A 21069-nucleotide genomic window follows, 5' to 3' on the forward strand; every position below is an offset into this window, starting at 1 on the left:
CAGGGGTCTAGCGCACTGCGAAACGGGGATAGACTCCGGCGCTCTGGCTGATACCGATAATAAGCCTCTCTGACCTACTTACTACTGACTTTACTCCCTGGTTAGTCTGGGTTTGTGTCTTATTGTTTTTTGCAATTTTATTGTTTCTCGCACTCTTTTTGTGTTGTTGTTTTTATCTTTAATGCTACGTGAAGCGCTTTGTAACCCTGTTTTAACAAGAGTTTATTGTTATTATTATTACTCATTAAAACCGGTAAAGCATCTGTGTCATTTAAGATCTTAGTGTTGGCTATTCAAAAACAGCAGATATACAAGCTCACAGCGCGTCACTTAGTGCCGCGCTGCGAGCTTGTACATCTGCTATTTTTGAACATTTTCAAAACATTTTTAAAGTGTTTGAAAAATGTTGAATAATTTTGAATTACCAAAAAGTTTGAGAACCACTGATTTTGAAGGCATTTGTGTAATGGGCCTCAGGTCTTAATGGGTTAATTGTGTCACATGGGTGTCCAGGCATTGCCCGTGTGGTGGAGACCCATCAGCCCATCGTAGAGACGTACTACGGTCCAGGTCACCTGTACACCCTCATCACACACCTGCAGCAGGAGTGTGACCGACAGGCACAGAAGATAGTGGACAAATTCATCCAACAGAGGGACTACCACAACAAGGTGTGCTGCTGTAGTAACACACTTATTATAGTGTTAGAGGGACTACCACAACAAGGTGTGCTACTGTAGTAACACTCTTATTATAGTGTTTGAAACATTCATCATGTTTTTTATTTGGTTTTCCAGTTTAGTGTTTGATTTCAGTTTAGTTTGTTAGTTTTATGTGCATGAGTAGTTTTAGGAATTTACTAGTTTTTAGTCTTTTTTTCAGGTATTATGATTTATAGAACCTGAAAAGGGTAGGATGAAAGACATGCATGACATATGATGGTGGAAACACCAAAAACAAACGATTTTATATGCAATTCCATTTAGTTTTATTAATTTTGCATTGTTAAAAAAAAAAACAACTTTTTTTTATTTATTTTTTTACTTTTTTTTTTTTATTTGACCCAAAGACCAAGGAGATATGATTTTTCGAAGATCTAGACTCCCATCCACTTCCTTGTTGACTTTAAACTTAAAAATTCTGTATCTCGGCTCCTGAGTACTTTTTTTTCTCAATGAAAAATGTTGGCAGTGGGCAAACGCGGCCAGAAATAATTCAGGCAGTGAATGAGTTAATACATAATACTTAAAGCGGCACTATGTAACTTTTTATTTGTGAATAAAACGTAATTTTGTCCAATCTGTACGTAGAGTATGTTGATACAATATAACTTTATAACCAATTGGGGTGGTTATATTTTGTCTCCCTTGTCAGCAATTGCGCAGGAAACGGGGTTCAAATCCGGGGCAGAAGGGGAAAGTTACAGTACATAGTGCAGCTTTAATTACTTTAAATGTTACTATTTATTTTATTATCACACATCTCTAGCTAGTACTAATGTGAGCTTCAATGCATGGTGTAGTTTCAGATCGTCCAGAACAGCATGATGAGGAGTGCACCGCCAGAGAGAATCGAGCCCAGGTAGTGCTGCTGTTCTCAACAACACCTTTTACCGCTGGCTTTCCTTTACTATACTACATGGGGTCCTTGAAGGGCTTCTGGGGGGGTCCACCCAAGCCCCCAGAACCCACGGTAGAACAGTGAAGCGGCCAAGCCTGGTGGTCAAATCTGGTATTGCAGCACTTCCGCATTTTGCGCGTGCATTTTACCGTTTGTGCGCATGAACCAATGGAATGGACCCATGGAACCAATATGGAACCAATATTTCTTGCTTCCGGGTGCTTCAAAACGCCACTGAGCAATATCATTGAAATTAATAGCTGGGGGCGGGGCAATAGATATATTATAACTCTATGGGTCCACCAGCTAAATCAGGGGTTTTCAACCGGTGGTCCGCGGACCACTGGTGGAGGTATTGCAGGTGGTCCCTGGCCATGCATTCAGAATAAAAAAAAAACAACTAAAATATAAAAACCTTTTTTCTTTTTTTGCTTTTAAAGGAGAAATCCGGTCATTTTAAGTGTTATGTTTGATGTGTGTCAAATCACTTACCAACGTATAAATGAAAATCGCGTAAATCCACAGAGCCCCCTATCGACCCCCACCGTTGTCATTGTAGGAGGATATAGAATAGCCCAAATTCGCCTATTTTAACCAATGCAAAGTCAGTTTTTTTGCTTCTAGTACTCATTGTTGAGTCCCATGATAATGTAACAGGCGCTAAAACTCCCGACAAGCTAACGGCTAATAACAGAACGAGCTAATGCTGGTTGCTGGTTTCTCTCCCGACCTGGCAACCTGGGGCTGCCATTCAGAGAGATAAGCAGCCCCAGCGTTAGCTCGTTTGTTATTAGCCGTTAGCTTGTCGGGAGTTTTAGCGCCTGTTACATTATCATGGGACTCAACAATGAGTACTAGAAGCAAAAAAACAGACTTTGCATTGGTTAAAATAGGCGAATTTGGGCTATTCTATATCCTCCTACAATGACAACGGTGGGGGTCGATAGGGGGCTCTGTGGATTTACGCGATTTTCATTTATACGTTGGTAAGTGATTTGACACACATCAAACATAACACTTAAAATGACCGGATTTCTCCTTTAACAAGTTTCAGGAGTTCTCACTGTATGGTGTATGTGATATGATATGTGAGCTTTCCATAATCACAGTAATCCTTAATCTATTCCATATTCCATCATATTCAAGGGCTTTTGCTGAGAAAAGAGACAGACCCCAGTCACTTTCAAATTAGAGCATTGCAGAGGGCAGGTGTGTGTGTGTCTGTGTCCAGCTGACACTCGTTGACGCTCGTTAATGTTATAGGCATAACAGCAATTATGCTTCTGCACTGTCAAATAGGCCAACATCTAATCTAAGATTAGTGGGACTCACCATTGAGTCACAGGACTCATTGAAAACAAACAAAATCACTGTATTTTTTTAGATACTATGTTGATTTTATAGCTATTTTAATTGATTAGATATGTGACGTTCCTGACAATTAGTTGACTTTTGGTGAAAAAGCCTGCATATATCGGTATCTGTTGATATCGGTATCGGAAATTAGGAGTTGGACAATATCGGAATATCGGATATCGGGAAAAAAGTGGGGTGGGTCTATGATGGACCCACCACACATAATAGTGGTGGTCCCCAAGGTTGCTCTTAGTCAGGATGGTGGTCCCTGGGTCAAAATCAGTTGAAAACCCCTGAGCTAAATGATTGATAGTTAGGAGGAGCCAAATGGACCCATACGGATTTGTAACTCTGAGAGCGTACAAATGGAACCAAATGGACCCGTTTGGGACTTTACAGTGTATATTGGGGGTCCCGTAGAATCGGTGCATTCTGGTATATATCTCTGCTGTCCGGCAGAAACCAGCCAACTCCAAAATGTTCATTTTTCAGGAAATTACAAAAACAAAACAAAAATCACACCCAGTGTGAAGTGAGCGGTGTGGTCATCACAGTGATGGAAGCTCACTTAAAAAAAAAAGTTTTTTTAAAAAAAGTGCATAGTCCTATTTATAGGTTATTAATTTCATCATGTGCCTCGCTAGCCAATCACAGTGCTGAATAGAGTCAGCCAATAGAGTCAGCCAATCACAGTACAGCTAGGGGTGTACTAACGTAGAGGGGTGTGCTATTATGAGCCAATCACAGTACAGCGAAGGGTGTACTAATGAGGTGTCCCAACCCCACTTATAATAGGAGCGGCTACACCGCTCAAAAAGTGGAGTGAGGAGGTTTAGTTCATCGTTGATAAGAACAGCTGAACGGACCTCCAAGCTCACAATGAGGTTGGAGGTCAAAAGGGGGTGGAGCCGGGAGTCAGCAAAGCCAGCTAACTCCACCCCCGTTTGGTGGAGTTAGCTGGTTTAACAGACAGTTTGAGGATCCAATGGAGTTAGCTGGTTTTGTCGGAAGCGCTTAATACTTTTCATTGGCTCAATGTTGTTTTAACCAACACCACACAGACGTAAGGGGTGTCTAATTGCACTGATTTATGGGGGGAAAAAAGCAAAAGCGGAAAAATGGAGTTGGTTGGTTTCTGCCGGACAGCAACGACTATTATTATGTGTATCTTCTATGTGAACAGGGAACTGGACCCCGTCCTGATGGAGGTGACCCTGATGAACGCCAGGTCTGAGCTCTACCTGCGTTTCCTGCGTCGTCGCATGATGGCCGACTTTGAGGTCGGCGACGCACAGAGCATCACACAGGGTATGCACAAGTACTGTAGATTCATGGGGGAAAAAGGACCGAAACCCACAGTGGTGGAAAGTAACTAAGTACAGTTACTTAAGTACACTTTTGAGGTATTTGTACTTAACTTGAGTTTTTCCAATTTCCAATACATTTACTTCTACTCCACTGCATCTCGGATCCAAATATTGTACTTTAACTCCCCTGCATTTATTTGAAAAGCTTAGTTACTGGTTGCTTTGTAGATTTTTATTATTATTACAAAACATACATTAACCACTTCAGCCCTATATACATTTCGGCCATTTGAAAATAGCAGATCTACAAGCTCACAATGCGTCGCATCGCGACGCATTGTGAGCTTGTGAGCTTGCTAAAAGATGTTTATACATTTGAAAACTTGAAATGGGACATTCTGCATAATGCTTACTTTTACTTTTGGTACTTTAAAGGTAGGGTGAGTGATATTTTTGGGTTAAAACAAAAAGTATTTTGTTAAAAGGTTAAAGCACTATATTCTGATAGTAATCATTGCTATAGAGTGTTTGTTCAGTAACAGGAGTCTCCCTGTCTCTCCAGCTCTTTAATAAACTAAAAATACATTTTCCGGTAGGTGTCAAAATCTCAGCCAATCAGGAGAAAGTACCCATTTTTAAGCTTCATTTAATAGTGTTCCAGTTCCAATTTTGCCTGCTCATTTCTTAGTTTCATCACTTCCAATTTCACTTGTTTAATCTGTATCCTGATTGAGTTACATTTTGAATTCCACACTTTTACTTGTAACAGAATATTTCAATATATTGCAGTATTGATACTTTTACTTAAGTAAAACATTTGAGTACTTTTTCCACCTCTGCCGAACCCCAAACTGAACCCCCACACACACACACAGATCACCAGCAGAACGTGGAGAAGCTGCTCAGACACTGTGCGCTGAGCACCACCATGCAGGAGATCATCGGTTACTACATTCCAATGGAGGAGTACTACATGAGAGAGACTGTCAGCAAGGTACATGTCTGCAAGGGCTGCAGCAGTTAATCAACCTATTGTTCTAATTATTGAAACAACATTGATTTAATGAATTAATTTAGACCTAATTGATCCCGCGGCGGGGGGACAGTTAGGGGTTAAGTGTCCCGATCATCGAACGGCATCATCAAACCTCTGACTTTAAGTAGTTTTTTTTTACAGAAAATATCTAATCTACAAGATGTGAGCTTGAAGGTGATTTTGCTCATTTTGCATGACAGGCATTGATTTACAAAAAAAAGCATGAAAGGTTTAAATAATATGGAGATGCAAGGTTTCTGCCCGAATATTGATCAATAGAGATTGCTGGTCTCCCTCTTCAGAGTAATATTTGACCAGGAGTATCTATACCAGTAGTTCTCAAACATGGACAGGACCCCCAAATTGATATTTATTTGGCCGCCGACCCCCATCTCAAAATATGTTGTTCCAGGGACCCCCAGAAGCACAGATCGGAGTTAAAAATGCTTTAAAACATATACAGTATATAAGATTTGCACACATTTTCACGTTTTTTTTTTTGCGTGTATATCTGCTATTTTTTAATAGCCAAAGAAATGTAAAATTGACACGGATGCGTTCCCGGTCTTAATGGGTTAACTACTTTGGGACCCCACTTTGAGAACCAATGATACCAATGATAGACGCTTGTCCCACCCCTCCTTCCTCAGGCTGTAGCCATGGACAGCTGGGAGAAGGGTCAGCTGACGTCCAGCATGGTGGACGACTGTTTCTACATCGTGAAGAAGTGCATCAGCAGAGCCTTGTCCAGCTCCAGCATCGACTGCCTGTGTGCCATGATCAACCACTCCACCTCTGAGCTGGAGTCTGACTTCAGGTACGCCTGCATCTACTGCCATGGTTCTCAAAGTGGGGTCCGGGGACCCCCAGGGGTCCTTGAGGGAGTTCCAGGGGGTCCCCAGCTAAATGATAGATTAGGCACCAAATGGACCCGTATGGGTCTGTAACTCTGAGAGTGTACAAATGGAACCAAATGGACCCTAACGGGTCCATTTGGTTCCATTTGTACACTCTCAGAGTTAAATTGACATAGATTTTACAATAAAAATTGTGGTTCAAGTGATAGAAATGCCATTAAATGGGGGTCCGTAGCCTAATGCATGTCAAACTGGGGGGTCCTTGAAATTAAAACGGTTGAAATCACTGCTAGAGAGCCATAAAAATCTTCTATTATGGGGGTCCCTGGCTTATCTTTTCAAATGGGGGTCCGCGGTCTAACAAGTGTCTATTTGGGGGTCCTTGGCACGAAAAAGTTTGAGAACCACTGATCTACTGTATACGTATGTCCCAACCACAATGCAGTACCGTCACTTCACCACCAGAGCCAGACCCATGCATGCAGTGTATCGGCCTGGCCCACATATATCGGCCGTTGAAAAAAAATCACACCCTGTGTGAAGGAAGCGGTGCCTTTGATGAGGCCATTTAATTGGTGTGTGTGTGTGTGTGTGGTTGTTTGTGCGTGTGCACATGCACGTGTGCAGTGCTGGCGGGCCCCCTGGGTGCCACACGTGGTCCCTGGTGTGACTATTGTGGTGGCAGACCCCTGGCAATTTTGGTGCTGATCGGAGCTGCGGTGCGCCTCGCCGGTCCGCATGTTACGTGCGTGTGCGTGTGCGCACGCACGTGTGCAGTCCTGGCTTGCACGTGTGCAGTGCTGGGCTTGTCCCTCGCACCTGTCCCTGCGAGGGACAGGTGCGAGGACCGAGTCCCTCGCACCTGTGGAATGAAGCACATCCTCCCTACAGATAACAGTCTGAGCATTACTGTCTCAATACAACGGCCGGGAACTGAGAGATAAGACACAGAGTTTTGCTATGCGAGCAGAAAATGCAGTTTTCTCTAGTTAATGTCAGACAGTGGACAAGTACATGCATATAAACATATTTAGCACAGTAAATCTACTTCTAAGAATATCATACTAACAGAGCTATAATGATTTCATAGGGTAATAATGTATTTTCTTTGGGTGTATATATGACCAACAATGAAAAAATAGTAATTAGGACACACATATGCATTTAGTCTGATTCCTACTGCTAATAACTAAAGCTTAAAAGGATATAAGTTGCCAACAGTGTGTGCTTGTCTTTAAGTGGCACATGTGTTGCAACGGTGCGCCTCGCAGGTCTGCATGTTACGTGTGTGTGTGTGTGTGTGTGTGTGTGTGTGTGTGTGTGTGTGTGTGTGTGTGTGTGTGTGTGTGTGTGTGTGTGTGTGTGTGTGTGTGTGTGTGTGTGTGTGTGTGTGTGTGTGTGTGTGTGTGTGTGTGTGTGTGCGCGTGTGTGCGTGTCTTTAAGTGGCGCATGTGTTGCAACGGTGCGCCTCGCAGAACAGCATGTTCTGTGTGTGTGTGTGTGTGTATGTGCGTGTGTGTGTGCGCGTGTGCAGTGCTGGCTTGTGTGTGTGTGTTTGTGTTTGTGTGCATTTCTTGAAGTGCCGCATGTGTTGTATCTTTGCCGTCCGCAAAAATACGGACGGACGGACGGACACACAGACACGGTCAAATGTAGAGCGGCTGGCACCGCTAAAAACACAGAGGCCAACCAGGTGCTCAAAGAAGATAAAAATGTCTTAAAAGTGTAGCCTATTGATGGTGCTTCTAGGATCAGCAGGAATATAAAAAGGAAGAAGAGATTAAAGGAGACACACCATGAATTTCACTTTTTTTTATTTTTATTTTATTTTTTGGGCTCCCCAGTGTCTCTTGTACCCCCAAAAATTTTTTTTTTAACATTCAGTCATTCATTCTCATTTCAGAGATTTTCAGAATGGGCGTGTCTGAACAGGCCATCTCAGAATGGCAAGTTTGCTTACATCACCAAACTTTCTGCCCATGTATTTTGACAGACAGAATTGCTCAGTACCGCAGTACAGCACCCCTCTGCCCAACAGGACGTTTTGGTATTGCAGCTGAAAGTGCTTTATAAGCCTGAGAGAATTGACTTGGGATGAGTATATCTGAGTGTTGATTTAGGCTCAAACCTTTTGAAAATGGTTTGAGGGACATACACCATATGATATTAAATATCATTTTTTTTTTTTAATTCATGGTGTGTCTCCTTTAAAAAAAAATTAGAGGAGAGAATGTAGTGCGAGTGCAAGGCGTTGTGAGCTTGTAGATCGGCTATTTTCACAATATTTATCTGTGAAACCGAGTCAAACTAAATGTACTGCCTACAATTGCTTGTCAGGGTGGGGGTGTGGGGGGGGGGTCGCAGCCTGAAAAGTTGGGGAACCCTTGCAATAAGTTGAGACAGGGTTTCTGTTGTGTCTCTCATACAGGGAGGTGTTGTACAATAAGTTGAGGCAGGGTTTCCCAGCCACCAACTGGCAGGACCTCCAGCGAGGCGTCAGCAGCGCGGTCAGCCTCATGCAGAGCAGCTTGCAGCACGGCAAGTTCAACACCATGGGGATCGAGAGCGCCGAGAATGCCAAAGCAGCATTTCTGGTAAGGAATTAAAATGGAAGATAAAGGCGGCCCGTGTGTAGATCTGTTGCAGACATGATATGTCGGAAACTGACTGCACTGTAAAATCCTCAGTCTTTCATTTAACCCATTAAGACCTGAGGACGATTCTTAAAAAAATGTTTTCTAAATCCTAACAGTTTTTTGAAAAAAAATCAAAAAAATATATTTTCAAGATTTTTCAAAAATAGCAGATCTACAAGCTCATAGCATGTAGATCTGCTATTTTTGAATAGCCAAAGAAATCTAAAGTGACACAGATGCGTTCCAGATCTTAATGGGTTAAAGGTATAGTTCACCCCAAAAATGTATCGATTAGTCACCCCATGGATTTATGGATATTCTTTTTTTTTTTGTCACATTCCTAAGCCAATAATTTGATGACCAACGGACCGGTAGGCAGCGGTTCCGGTAGGAGACACAAAGGACACTCTTTGTGTCTCCTACCGGAACCGCTGCCGGTCATCAGATGATTGGCTTAGGAATGAGACAAAACCTAAAAAATATCCATGAATTCAAGTCTCCATGGGGTGACTAATTGATGGGAAAAAAAGTCCTTTTGGAGGTGAACTATCCCTTTAATTCTGAGCGTACAAATGGAACCAAATGGACCCTTACAAACAGGTCCATTATCAAACATTTGCTCTGTTCCTTTTTGATGTCAGGTGACGTTGAACAACGTGGAGGTGTGCAGTGAGAACATCACTACTCTGAAGAGGAACCTGGAGGTAAGCCCACACTGTGTGCTTCTCATCTTGGTGTCGGGTATATATGAAAATAGCCGATCTACTTGCTCACACCGCGTCACATTTTGAGCTTGTAGATCAGCTATTTTATAGCGGTGGGGAAAAAAGGTTCATTTCAGTGAACGAAAGATTTCGTTCACGTTCGCGGCAATGATTCGTTCAAATGATTCGTTCACGTTCTCGCTCAGTAACGCTATTTTCTAGTGTTCAAAATGTACTTGAGTAAAAGTACAAAAGTATTGGCATCAAAATATACACTTAAAGTACCAAAAGTAAAAGTGCTAACATATTTGAAAATAGCCGATCTACAAGCTCACAACGCGTCGCGATGCGACGCGTTGTGAGCTTGTAGATCTGCTATTTTCAAATAGCCTAGGTATAAAATAGGGCTAAAGTGGTTAATGCATGTTTTATAATGTGTGTAAAACACCATCGCGGGAGCGTTTTTTTTTCACGTCGCGTGCGAACGTAACAGTTTCAGAAAGTGAACGAGCTCGTTCGCGGCAAATGAACTAGTTCTTTTGAACGAGTCGATCATGAACGACACATCACTACTATTTTAGGCGTGCCACACGATGTGCAAACCAAGTATAATTCAGGCATTACTTCACCTCGTAGCGTGTGTCTCATTCCTTCAGAACAGCTGACTAATGTCTCTCTTCCTCTCTCTCCACAGAATGATTGTTCCAAGCTGTTCTCGCAGGGGCCGGGCTCAGTCGAACAAGCCAAGATTGACAGCTGTCTGTCGGACCTCGTCAACACGTCCAGCAAGTTCAAAGATCTGCTGCAGGTTAGTTTAGTTTTAGTTTTAGTCCCATTAAGACCTGAGGCCATTCTTAAAAATGTTTTCTAAATCCTAACAGTTTTTTTTTTTTTAAACGAAAAAAAAAAAGTTAATGATTTTTCAAAAATAGCAGATCTACATGCTCATAGCGAGTGCCGCGCTATGAGCATGATTTAAAAACAAATCAAAACACGATGTGGCGGAAAGGCAAAAAATAAATAAAAATGGGCTTGTCGGGTGGTCTTCCTAAAACTCAAGAACTAAATATCTCAATGAGACAGTAGATGCTGCATAAGAATTTTGCAGTAGATTCACAGATGAAAATGCTATATAATATAAGACGATACTTATAGATCTCTCAATATATGGGGAATATTATATAACAATAACAAGAAATGAATAATGATGATTAGTATTATGATCATAATAATAATAGTAGTATTAGCAGATAGTGCTATAATAATATAAAATCTGACTTATGATATAATTATACAAATGTATCAATATATGAGGAATAACAATTATATAAATAATAGCAAAATAGTATCCATAACGATGAGAAATAGTATATACATACACATACATATATATTGCACACAAAGGGCATAAACACTGCCAGTGCAGTCAGATAATGGGAAAACGGTTACAAAGTGCATACAAGGCAGAACATTGTTACATACTATAATGTTGGCATACTTGTCAAACACAGCAGACAACAATCATGGGTAAAGGAAACAACGCCTCCTCCAAATTGAGCGGCTTCCTATAAATAATGTACATTTTTCAAGATATTTCAAAAAGTAAAATGTATCTTTTTTTTTTTGCAAAAAATGGCCGATCTACAAACACACAACGCGTCATCTGTTGTTTTTTTTTGCCGATATCTGGTCCAAACCACTAAACGAGGCTCTAGTGAAGAAGACCGTGTGCTTTGTGTGTCTGTCTGTGTTCACAGGAGGGCCTGACCGAGCTGAACACCACCGCCATCAAACCCATGGTCAAACCCTGGATCAGCTCCTTCCTGTCCATCTCCCACAACATCGAGGAGGTAGAGTGGAGTGGCCCTTTTTTTCTCTCTCTCTCTAGTCGCATAATGAACTCGTCAATTGTCTCCGTCGGGGCAGAAAGCTCGTATCTCCATATGTCATCTTTTCATGTTTTTTTTTCACACATGAGCGCCCTTAACTCAGGGGTCGGCAAGTAAGTAGGCCAGGGCCAGTTCTTTTGTGAAGCCATTATGACGGGCCAGAGCACAATCAATGGCTAATTTAACCCATTCAGACCGGGAACGCGTCGGTGTCATTTTTTTTTATTTCTTTGGGGCTATTCAAACAATAGCAGATCTACAAGCTCATAGCGTCCTTGGCGCGTCCTTGGCGCTTGGCGCGAAAAAAGTTTAATCGTGAAAATTTGTGCAAATCTTTTGAATATATATTTTTCAAAGTGAACATTTGTAAAATATGTTGTTCCAGGGACCCCCCCAGAGGCAAAGATTTTAGTTACAATTGTTCACTTTAAAAAGATATGTATATTCAAAGATTTGCACACATTTTCAGGATTTTTCTAAAAAAATAGTAGATCTACAAGCTCATAGGGCGGCACTCGGTGCCGCGCTATGAGCTTGTAGATCTGCTATTTTTGAATAGCCGTAGAAATCTAAAAATGACACGCGTGCTGCGTTCCCGGCCTCGATGGGTTAAGAACTGGAACATGCGACAAAAAAGCTTGTATGCAATAATGTAGACGGGCTATTTTGGGGGGAATTGTAAAGCAATTTGAAGGGCTTTTTTTTTGCCTATAATGGCATGTCCGAAATAGGGCCGCCAGGTTTGAAGTGTGCGTCGGTGGGTTCTTTATAAATATTGAACCAAAGAAAAGTATTAACGAGAGCTTGTGACTAAATAATAACTACATTCATCTCTATCGGAACACGCACGTCTTTTTCTTTCATTTCCTGAAAAGTAACTGTTTTGGCAGTGGTGGAAAGTGACGAAGTACATTTACTCAAGTACTGTGCCATGGTACTTACTTACAATTTTGAGGTATTTTTGCTTTACTGTAGTATGTCCAATTTTCAGTACTTTTACTTCCACTCCACTACATCTCAGAGGCAAATGTTTGTAGATTTTGATTATTATCTATACACATTTTGGTGATTTGAAAATAGCAGATTTACAAGCTCACAATGTGTCGCGACGCATTGTGAGCTTGTAAATCTGCTATTTTCAATTTTTTCTTTTTACATTTTATACATTTGAAAACTTGTGAAAAGGGACATTCTGCATAATGAGTACTTTCTACTTTTAGTACTTTAGGTACATCTTGATACCAATACTTAAGTACTTTTACTCAAGTAAATATTCAATTCCGGACTTTTACTCGTACCAGAGTATTTCTACATTGCAGTATTGATACTTTTACTTAAGTAAAAAAAAAAAGTGAGTACTTTTTCCACCACTGTGTTTTGGAAGGTTGCCACCTGAACCTCCAACAGACAGCACAAACACACAGAAGGTTTACTGATTCATGTTGGACTTATTGGTGTGTGTGTGTGTGTGTGTGCGCGTGCGTGCGTGTAGGACGAGTTTAACGACTACGAGGCCAACGACCCCTGGGTGCAGCAACTCATTGTTAATCTGGAGCAACTCATGGCTGAGTTCAAGGTACGTCGTGTACGTTTTGTAGTTTGTGCAGAAACCCACTAGGCCTGACCCCGATGCCACGTTTCTGGGTCCGATCCCCGTTTTTTTGGAAAGTCCCACACCACCACCGATTACCCATGTTTTGACCAAACGTTTCTATTTGAGAATTATTTCACTTATATAAGTAATCTTCGATTTATGAAAAGAAGATTTAACTTCAACCCTGTAAGACCGGGAAAGCATCATTTAGATCAGTGGTTTTCAACCGGTGGTCCGGGGACCACCAGTGGTCCTTGAGGGAGTACCAGGGGGTCCCCAGCAAAATGAGTTAATAGCGTTACAACCATTTTTAACCACATTTCTTTGGCTTTTCAAAAATAGCAGATATACAAGCTCATAGCGCGGCACCGAGTGCCGCGCTATGAGCTTGTAGATCTGCTATTTTTGAAAAACCTTGAAAAGGTGTGCATATCTTTGAATATTCATATTTTTTTAAAGCGAAAATTAACTGATATCTTTGCTTCTGGGGGTCCCTGGCACAAAACATTTTCAAATGGGGGTCCGCGGCCAAATGTATATCAATTTTAGGGGTCCTTGGCATGAAAAAGGTTGAAAACCACTGCCCTACAACAAAACACCAAGTCCAGTCATTCAGTCCGACTTCGCTGTAGCCTATAGGAGCCTTTTCATAAATGATATTTGTACTTAGGCTGTCGTAAAAAGTTTATAATATTTAGAGAAATGTAAAGTTTCAAATACAAAAGTAGTAATAGTAGTAGTTGTGAATTAGCAAACTGGACATTTATCCTCATCTTGCGCTAATGCACGCAACTGTTTCACCAGTTTTTTTTGTTGTTGTTTCTAAGCGTGCATCCGTTGTCTGTCAACAACACAGCCTTCTGTGCCTTGACTTCTGTGCGCTCTCCCCACCTGGCCCGCCCCCCCCCCCCCCCCCCCCCCTCGCCTGCAAGTCGCTAGAAAAACGCAGTTATCGGTTTAGACGAGGTGCTAGGTTCATTGTTTACCTGGTGTCCTAGTTTCTTGTACCTTGTTTATTGACAAGGTAAAAGGTTATTGACTATTGAGTTCATGTTTACTCTGCTTATTCCAATTTCGTACTTGTAAGTCGCTCTGGACGAGAGTATCTGCTAAATTCCAAAAATGGTAATGTTCAGCAGCATCTTCCATGAACCATAGGTTAAAGCCTCAGTCTGCGATTTGTTGAATTGGTTTGGCTGTGTGGTTTGGCTCGTAGCGCGGCACCGAGTGCCGCTCTACGAGCTTGTAGATCTGCTATTTTTGAAAAGTCTACAAAATGTGTGCAAATCTTTTTTTTTAAATCAAATATTTAAAGACATTTTTACCACAAATCTTTGCTATTGGGGGTCCCTGGCACAACACATTTTCAGGTGAGGGTCCGCGGCCACATATGTATATCAATATGGGGGTCCTTGGCGCGAAAAAAGTTTGAGAGCCACTGCAGTACAGTACAGTACAGTACACGACAATACCAAAACATCATCGTTTCTAATTGTTTAGCAAAAAGAGGTGTGTGTGTGTGTGTGTGTGTGTGTGTGTGTGTGGTGGTGGTGTCTCCTCATTGGTTGTACTCCTCCTCCTCTCCCCAGGTGGGCCTTTCTCCGGTCATCTACGACAAGCTGACCAGCCTAATGACCAGTCTGGTGTCCATCGAGATGGAGAAGACCGTCCTCAAATGCTCCTTCAGCAGGGTGAGCGTGGTCCCGGCTCCGGCCACCAGATGGCACTGCGAGGCACATCGTTGCATCACTTAACACACACGCACACACACACACACACACACACGCACACACACTCACACAGTGCATGTGATGGAAACGCTGCCCCATATACTGTTTTATTTATGAGCACAGAAAAGGGCGTAGATAAGAAGCCTATTATGGAGCAGTGCATTTGTGAACATTCACAGCTGCCGCTCCATTCTTTTTAACCCATTAAGAATCGGGGAACGTGACCACTTTAGCCATTATTTTATGCTTTTGGGCTATTCAAAAATAGCAGATATACAAGCTCATAGCGTGGCACCGTATGAGCTTGTAGATCTGCTATTTATTTTTTTTAAATGTGTGCACATTTTTGAATATATATTTTTATATAACATTTTTAACAAAGACCTTGGGGAGTCTACAAATGTCTTCGAAATCAGTTTTTATTTTATTTTATATATATATTTTTTTTACCTATGTTGCTATAATATCAGTGGTTCTGAAACATTTTTCATATCAAGGACTCCCAAAATGATATGTATTTGTGCGCGGACCCCCGTCTCAAAATATTTTGTTCCAGGGACCCCCCAGAAGCAAAGATATGAGTTTAAAAAAATCGCTTAAAAATAAATATATATTCAAAGATTTGCACAAATGTGCACGATTTTTCAAAAATAGCAGATCTACAAGCTCAGAGCTTGTAGATCTGCTATTTTTGAATAGCCAAAGTATAACATAATGGTTTAAGTGGTTACATGGATGCGTTCCCGGTCTTAATGGGTTAAATTATACAATATAAACAGCTGGCACACTAAACAAAGACGGTGCTTAATAGCACCGAAAGTGTTTTTTTGGCTTAATAATCATAGGGGGAACTTCTTTTTGGTTCTAAATAGCACCTATCTTAAATGGGAATGAAACCCTAGGGCTGAGTTTGTTTTCCGGTTCAGGTTTAAAAAACTACGGCAGGGTAAAAAAATAAAACATGGCAGGCTGCTGGAGGCTGACCTTATCGTACGTGGTGATGAAAGCAACACAGCTGCAGCTAATTAAATAAATAATGGCCTTGTTAGATTTAGGTGTGTCAATGTGCACTGACAATACTGTTGACTACTGTCTGTGCTGCACACACACACGCACACACACACGCACACACACACACACACACACACACACACACACACACACACACACACACACACACACACACACACATTATTAATTTTTAGAAATCGTGAAAATGTGTGAAAATCTTTGAGTGTAGATATATTTTTTTTTTAACCCATTAAGACCTGAGGCAGAGTCTAAAAAAAATCAAAATCCTAAAAAAAAATCGGAAAAAAATAATTTTCACGATTTTTCAAAAATAGCAGATCTACAAGCTCGTAGCGCGGCACTCGGTGCCGCGCTACGAGCTTGTATATCTGCTATTTTTGAATAGCCAAAGACATCTAAAGTGACACAGATGCGTTCCAGGTATCAATGGGTTAAAGCAAACATTTGTAACTCAAATATTTGCTTCTGGGGGTCCCTGGAACAAAATAATTTACAATGTTCGCTTTTAAAAAATATATATATATTCAAAGATTTGCACACATTTTCAGGATATTTCAAAAAAAAAAAAAGCAGATCTACAAGCTCGTAGCGCGCCACTCGGCTTGTAGATCTGCTATTTTTGAATAGCCAGAGAAACAGCAGGCATTTGAGTACTTTTCTAAAACGGTCCAGTAGGAACCAGCACAAGGGTATTCAGTTTTAGGTCATGTTGCGAGAGGTTTCCGAGAGCCTTTCTGCCGCACAAAGCACTAAAAGCAGTCTGTCCTAGGTCAGACCCCCGAAGAACAACACAGCCAGTCACTGGAGTGAGTTAACCCCTTAAAGACCGGGAACGCATTTGTGTCACTTTAGATTACTTTGGCTATTTTTGAAAGAAAAAAAAAAGTTTTGAAAATGTGTGCAAAATTTTGAATAATATGTACATTTTTAACCCAAATCTTTGCTTCTGGGGGGGTCCCTGGAACAAAATATTTTCGAATGGGGGTCCGCGGCCAAATATGTATATAATTTTGGAGGTCTTTGACGTGAAAAAGTTTGTGATATATACTGCTATATATCTGCTATATACTGTATAGCAACATACCTTTTTCCCCAAAAAATAACTGTTGTAGAATCCCCAGAAGCAAAGATTTCAGTTAAAAAAAATTGCTTTAAAAAACATATATATATATTCAAAGATTTGCATGGATTTTCACAATATACAAAAAAAAATAGCAGATCTAGAAGCTCATAGCGCGGCACTCGGTGCCGCGCTATGAGCTTGTATATCTGCTATTTTTGAATAGCCCAAAGAAATCAAAGAAATTACACAGTTCCCGGTCTTAATGGGTTAAAATGTGACTGTGGTTCCAAATGTAACATAGATGTAAATAATGTACATATAATGGTCATTTCCTGACCAGGCCTTTGTAAATACACAGACACCGAAATGATTGTTGCGTCTCTCAGTCAGAGAAGACCAAACAAGCACCTTATCATCATACACAGGATGCAGTGACGAGTGTTGTAGCCCATTACCAGTAATGAACCTCAGAGCTGAGTGGTGAACACAGTCTAAAGGGTCTTTGAGTGGACTGCAGGCAGCAGCATGTCTATAAATGATGTCCCCGTAGTCCAGAACCGATAGGAGTGGAGCTTCAACAATCCTTTTTTATTTCCGTCTAGGAAGCCAATCTTTTGCCATGGTTTCCCCCAACAGAGTTATTGACATGGCGTTTGAAGTTGTGTTTGTCATCGAGCCAGATACCAAGATATTTGGCTTATTTGCTTTGCCCTTGTTTTTTATCTGCTTTTTTTGTTTTTTTTACCTGAACTGGAAAACAAAACGACTATATCAGCCAAGGGTTTCATGCGCCTTTTTAAAGGTGCTTAAAGGAGTAGTTCACCCAAAAAATGACTTATTTTCTATCAATTGCACACCCCATGAAGCCTTGAATCCATGGATCTATTTTTGTTGTTGTGGCATTCGTAAGCCAAGCATTTGATTCCCGTCTCCTACCGGCTAATGTATCCGGTAGGAGACACAAAGTATATTGTTTGTGTCTCCTACCGGATACACACGCGGCCATCAAATTATTGGCTTAGGAATGCCACAAAAACAAATCCATGAATTCAAGGCTTCATGGGGTGTGCAATTGATAGAAAATAAGTCCTTTTTTGGGTGAACTCCTCCTTTAATAGCATGTTTGTCAAATGGTGCTACATAGAGCCATTAGAGGTGTCTTAAGTAAGCTGAGGAACCAGTAGACACGCTTTAAAGAACCATATAGTAGGTGAACAGGTTCTTTTTACAGCAGTGGTGCTATATAGCACCTCAACCACGCCAAAGAACCACTGAAGAACCAGTATTTTTTTTCAGTGGTGGAAAGTATTAAGCACATTTACTCAAGTACTGTACTGTACTTTTCCATTTTTCATTACAAAATGTAATACAATTATTTTGTAACTTGTTTCTTTGTAGATTTATTTAGACTATTATTACAAAACATTTTGTACTTAGTCTATGGTAAAATAGCTGATTGTGAGCTTATAGATGTGCTATTTTAGAAGGATTTTGACATTGTTAAAACATTTGAGGGGGGAAAAAAGTATGACATGGGACATTGTGCATAAGGAGTAGTACTTTTACTTTTGGTAAAGCACATTTTTTATGCAAATGTTCTTGTACGTTTACTCAAGTCAAATTTGGAATTCAGGACTTTTACTTTGACCTTATTTACAGTATATTAGTATTTCAACACTGTACAGTAAGACTACTTCTTGCCACCACTGTATGGTGTGTGTGTGTGTGTACGCCTCAAGACAAAGTGCCTAGCAACATCCGGTGTTCCCTTGTCTGACGGTGTTGTTTTCTCACACACACACACACAGCTGGGAGGGCTGCAGTTTGACAAGGAGCTGCGTTCTCTGGTGGCCTACCTCACCACAGTCACCACCTGGACCATCAGGGACAAGTTCGCTAGACTCACACAAATGGCCACCATCCTCAATTTGGAGCGGGTGAGTTAACATGCATTACATTTTACATCACAACAATTGTTGTTTGTTTGTTTGTTTTTCTTCTCCCCAATGTGCTCCTTATTTATTCCTTCCCCACAACAGCACATTTCTGTGCCACTGCCGTTGTATCCCGTTGGTTCTCAACCTGTGGGTCGAGATCCCCAGGGGGGTCCCCACAATATATGACCTTTTTAATAGCTTAAAAAAATGTTTTAAATGAAAAAGACCATTACTGCATCAAAGGTTATCAACAAACTATAGGCCTACTGTAAGAACTGGTCAAACTTTGGCCAAATTGTCAAATAGTATAAGAAAGAGGCAACAATTATGAAAATAGCCGATCTACAAGCTCACATGTGAGCTTTTCAGTCAAGCTAAATGTAATGCCTCAACTCCTACAATTCCAAGTGCTTTTCAGGGTGGGGGGTCCCCAGTTCAAACATCTGCCAGTGAGGAGCCCCCACCGAAAGGATATCGTATCCTTTAAACACTAGTCCCTGACGGGCGCCGTCCCAGCCTGTAAGAGTACGTGCAGGGGACATGTATCACCCTCCTCCCGCCTGGCCCCCCCCCCCCCCCCCCCCCGAACAACCCAATGGACCCGTAACCCTTAACGGGTCCATTTGGTTGAGTGCCTTCCTCTCAAGTGCTCAGAGTTGAGTGCGGTTCACACCTGAGCACGATAACGATAACTATTAATATGTCGTTCTAAAGAATCGTTCCAACTGAAGTAGATGGCGGTCCACGCCACAGCTATAACGACAGCGACAGTCGTAAACGATATCGTTTGGATCACTTTCAGAACTATTCTTTTAAATGTATTTTCAAAAATATTCTTCTTTTTTTTTCCAATAACAACATTCATATATCGTATATCGTATAACAATATTCATATATCGTATATCTCATATCACGGTCAAGTTGGTTCACAAAACATTTCCAGACTTCAGCATTAATAATGAGAAGGTTACATATATACAGCAATAGGGAATATACATTTATAGCGTTTGTTAATTTCTCATTAAAAAAAACCTCTATTACAGGAGTCCAAATTTGAGTGAACATGTTGAGTCCTGTTATTGCTTGAAAACCTCAGCTTTTCCAAATGCAACACATTCATCAACTCTCTCATCCAGATCTCATACGTTGGTACATAGTCTAACTTTCAGAACAATTTTATGAGCAATAGAAATGTTGACAGCCACTCACAAATCCTTCAGAAGGACATCTGGGAAGTTTTGTTATTAACGGAGATGAGGAGACGAGTATGAATAGCTATGACTTTAGCTGGTAGGCTAGCTGGCATTATTACCTCATGGTCAAATCTAACCTTTTCAAATAGATAGAGATAGAGAAAACGTTGCACTTTTTGACAAAATGTGGGTCAAATCATAATCGGCGGTCTAGGTTCTAGGACTCTCAAAAAAATCAGGGTCGGCATCAGAGCCAAAGAATCTGGCATGGGTCGGGCTCTAGTTTTTTTGTTTCGTTTTTTTTCCATAACGATCTCATACATAGAATGACCGTGTCTTGTGTTTTTGTACCGAATAGGTAACTGAGATCCTGGATTACTGGGGACCAAACTCGGGGCCCCTGACGTGGAGGCTGACGCCGGCCGAGGTGCGCCAGGTGCTGGCGCTCCGCATCGACTTCCGCAGCGAGGACATCAAGAGACTGCGACTGTAATAACGACTCTCTGAAATAACCGGCTCACCTGAGCCTGTGGTTGGTGTCGAGGGAGGCCACTGATTATCATCAGTGATTAGACGGCAGCGTGTGCCCGCCCCCCCCCCCCCTCCCCTGTGGTGCATTTGACTAAAAGAGGGAGAGCTGTGAGCACAATCCAGCTTTAATCCACCGTCTCTCTAAATGGATAATGTGGAACGGGATAAAAGATTCCTAGCTGCACATGAACACTGGTGACGTTTATGCTGAGGTTTTGTTTTGTTGCTGTCGCTCTGCAGCCGAGCTTCAACCACTTAACCCATTTAGACCCGGCAACGCATCTGTGTGTCATTTTTAGATCTCTTTGGGCTATTCAAAAATAGCAGATCTACAAGCTCGTAGCGCGGCACCGAGTGCCGCGCTACGAGCTTGTATATATATATTTATTTTTTGGAAGAGAATCGTGAAAATGTGTGCAAATCTTTGAATATATATATATACATTTTTAACTCAAATCTTTGAATCTGGGGGGTCCCTGGAACTAAATATTTTGAGATGGGGGTCCGCAGCCAAATACATGGCATTTTGGTGTTCCTTGACATGAAAAACGTTTGAGAACCACTGATATAATAGCAACATAGGT

The 21069-nt window shown here is 41.3% G+C and overlaps 1 protein-coding gene across 1 annotated transcript in view; it reads left to right on the forward strand.

The window, feature by feature from the left end:
* cog4 (component of oligomeric golgi complex 4) overlaps positions 1-20817 on the forward strand; it is a 31025-nt gene extending 10208 nt beyond the window's left edge. Inside the window, exons 7-19 of the mRNA XM_084056899.1 lie at positions 514-671; positions 1523-1581; positions 4160-4284; positions 5159-5277; positions 5970-6136; positions 8605-8770; positions 9454-9516; positions 10211-10324; positions 11274-11366; positions 12898-12981; positions 14589-14690; positions 18633-18761; positions 20313-20817. Coding sequence (XP_083913025.1) covers positions 514-671; positions 1523-1581; positions 4160-4284; positions 5159-5277; positions 5970-6136; positions 8605-8770; positions 9454-9516; positions 10211-10324; positions 11274-11366; positions 12898-12981; positions 14589-14690; positions 18633-18761; positions 20313-20447 — 1514 coding nt within the window. The 3' untranslated portion in view covers positions 20448-20817. The remainder of the gene's footprint in view (positions 1-513; positions 672-1522; positions 1582-4159; positions 4285-5158; positions 5278-5969; positions 6137-8604; positions 8771-9453; positions 9517-10210; positions 10325-11273; positions 11367-12897; positions 12982-14588; positions 14691-18632; positions 18762-20312) is intronic.
* Positions 20818-21069: the final 252 nt, after the last annotated feature.

Source organism: Gymnoscopelus microlampas (genome assembly GCF_963454915.1).
Source record: "Gymnoscopelus microlampas genome assembly, chromosome: 1".
Classification (NCBI taxonomy): Eukaryota; Metazoa; Chordata; class Actinopteri; order Myctophiformes; family Myctophidae; genus Gymnoscopelus; species Gymnoscopelus microlampas.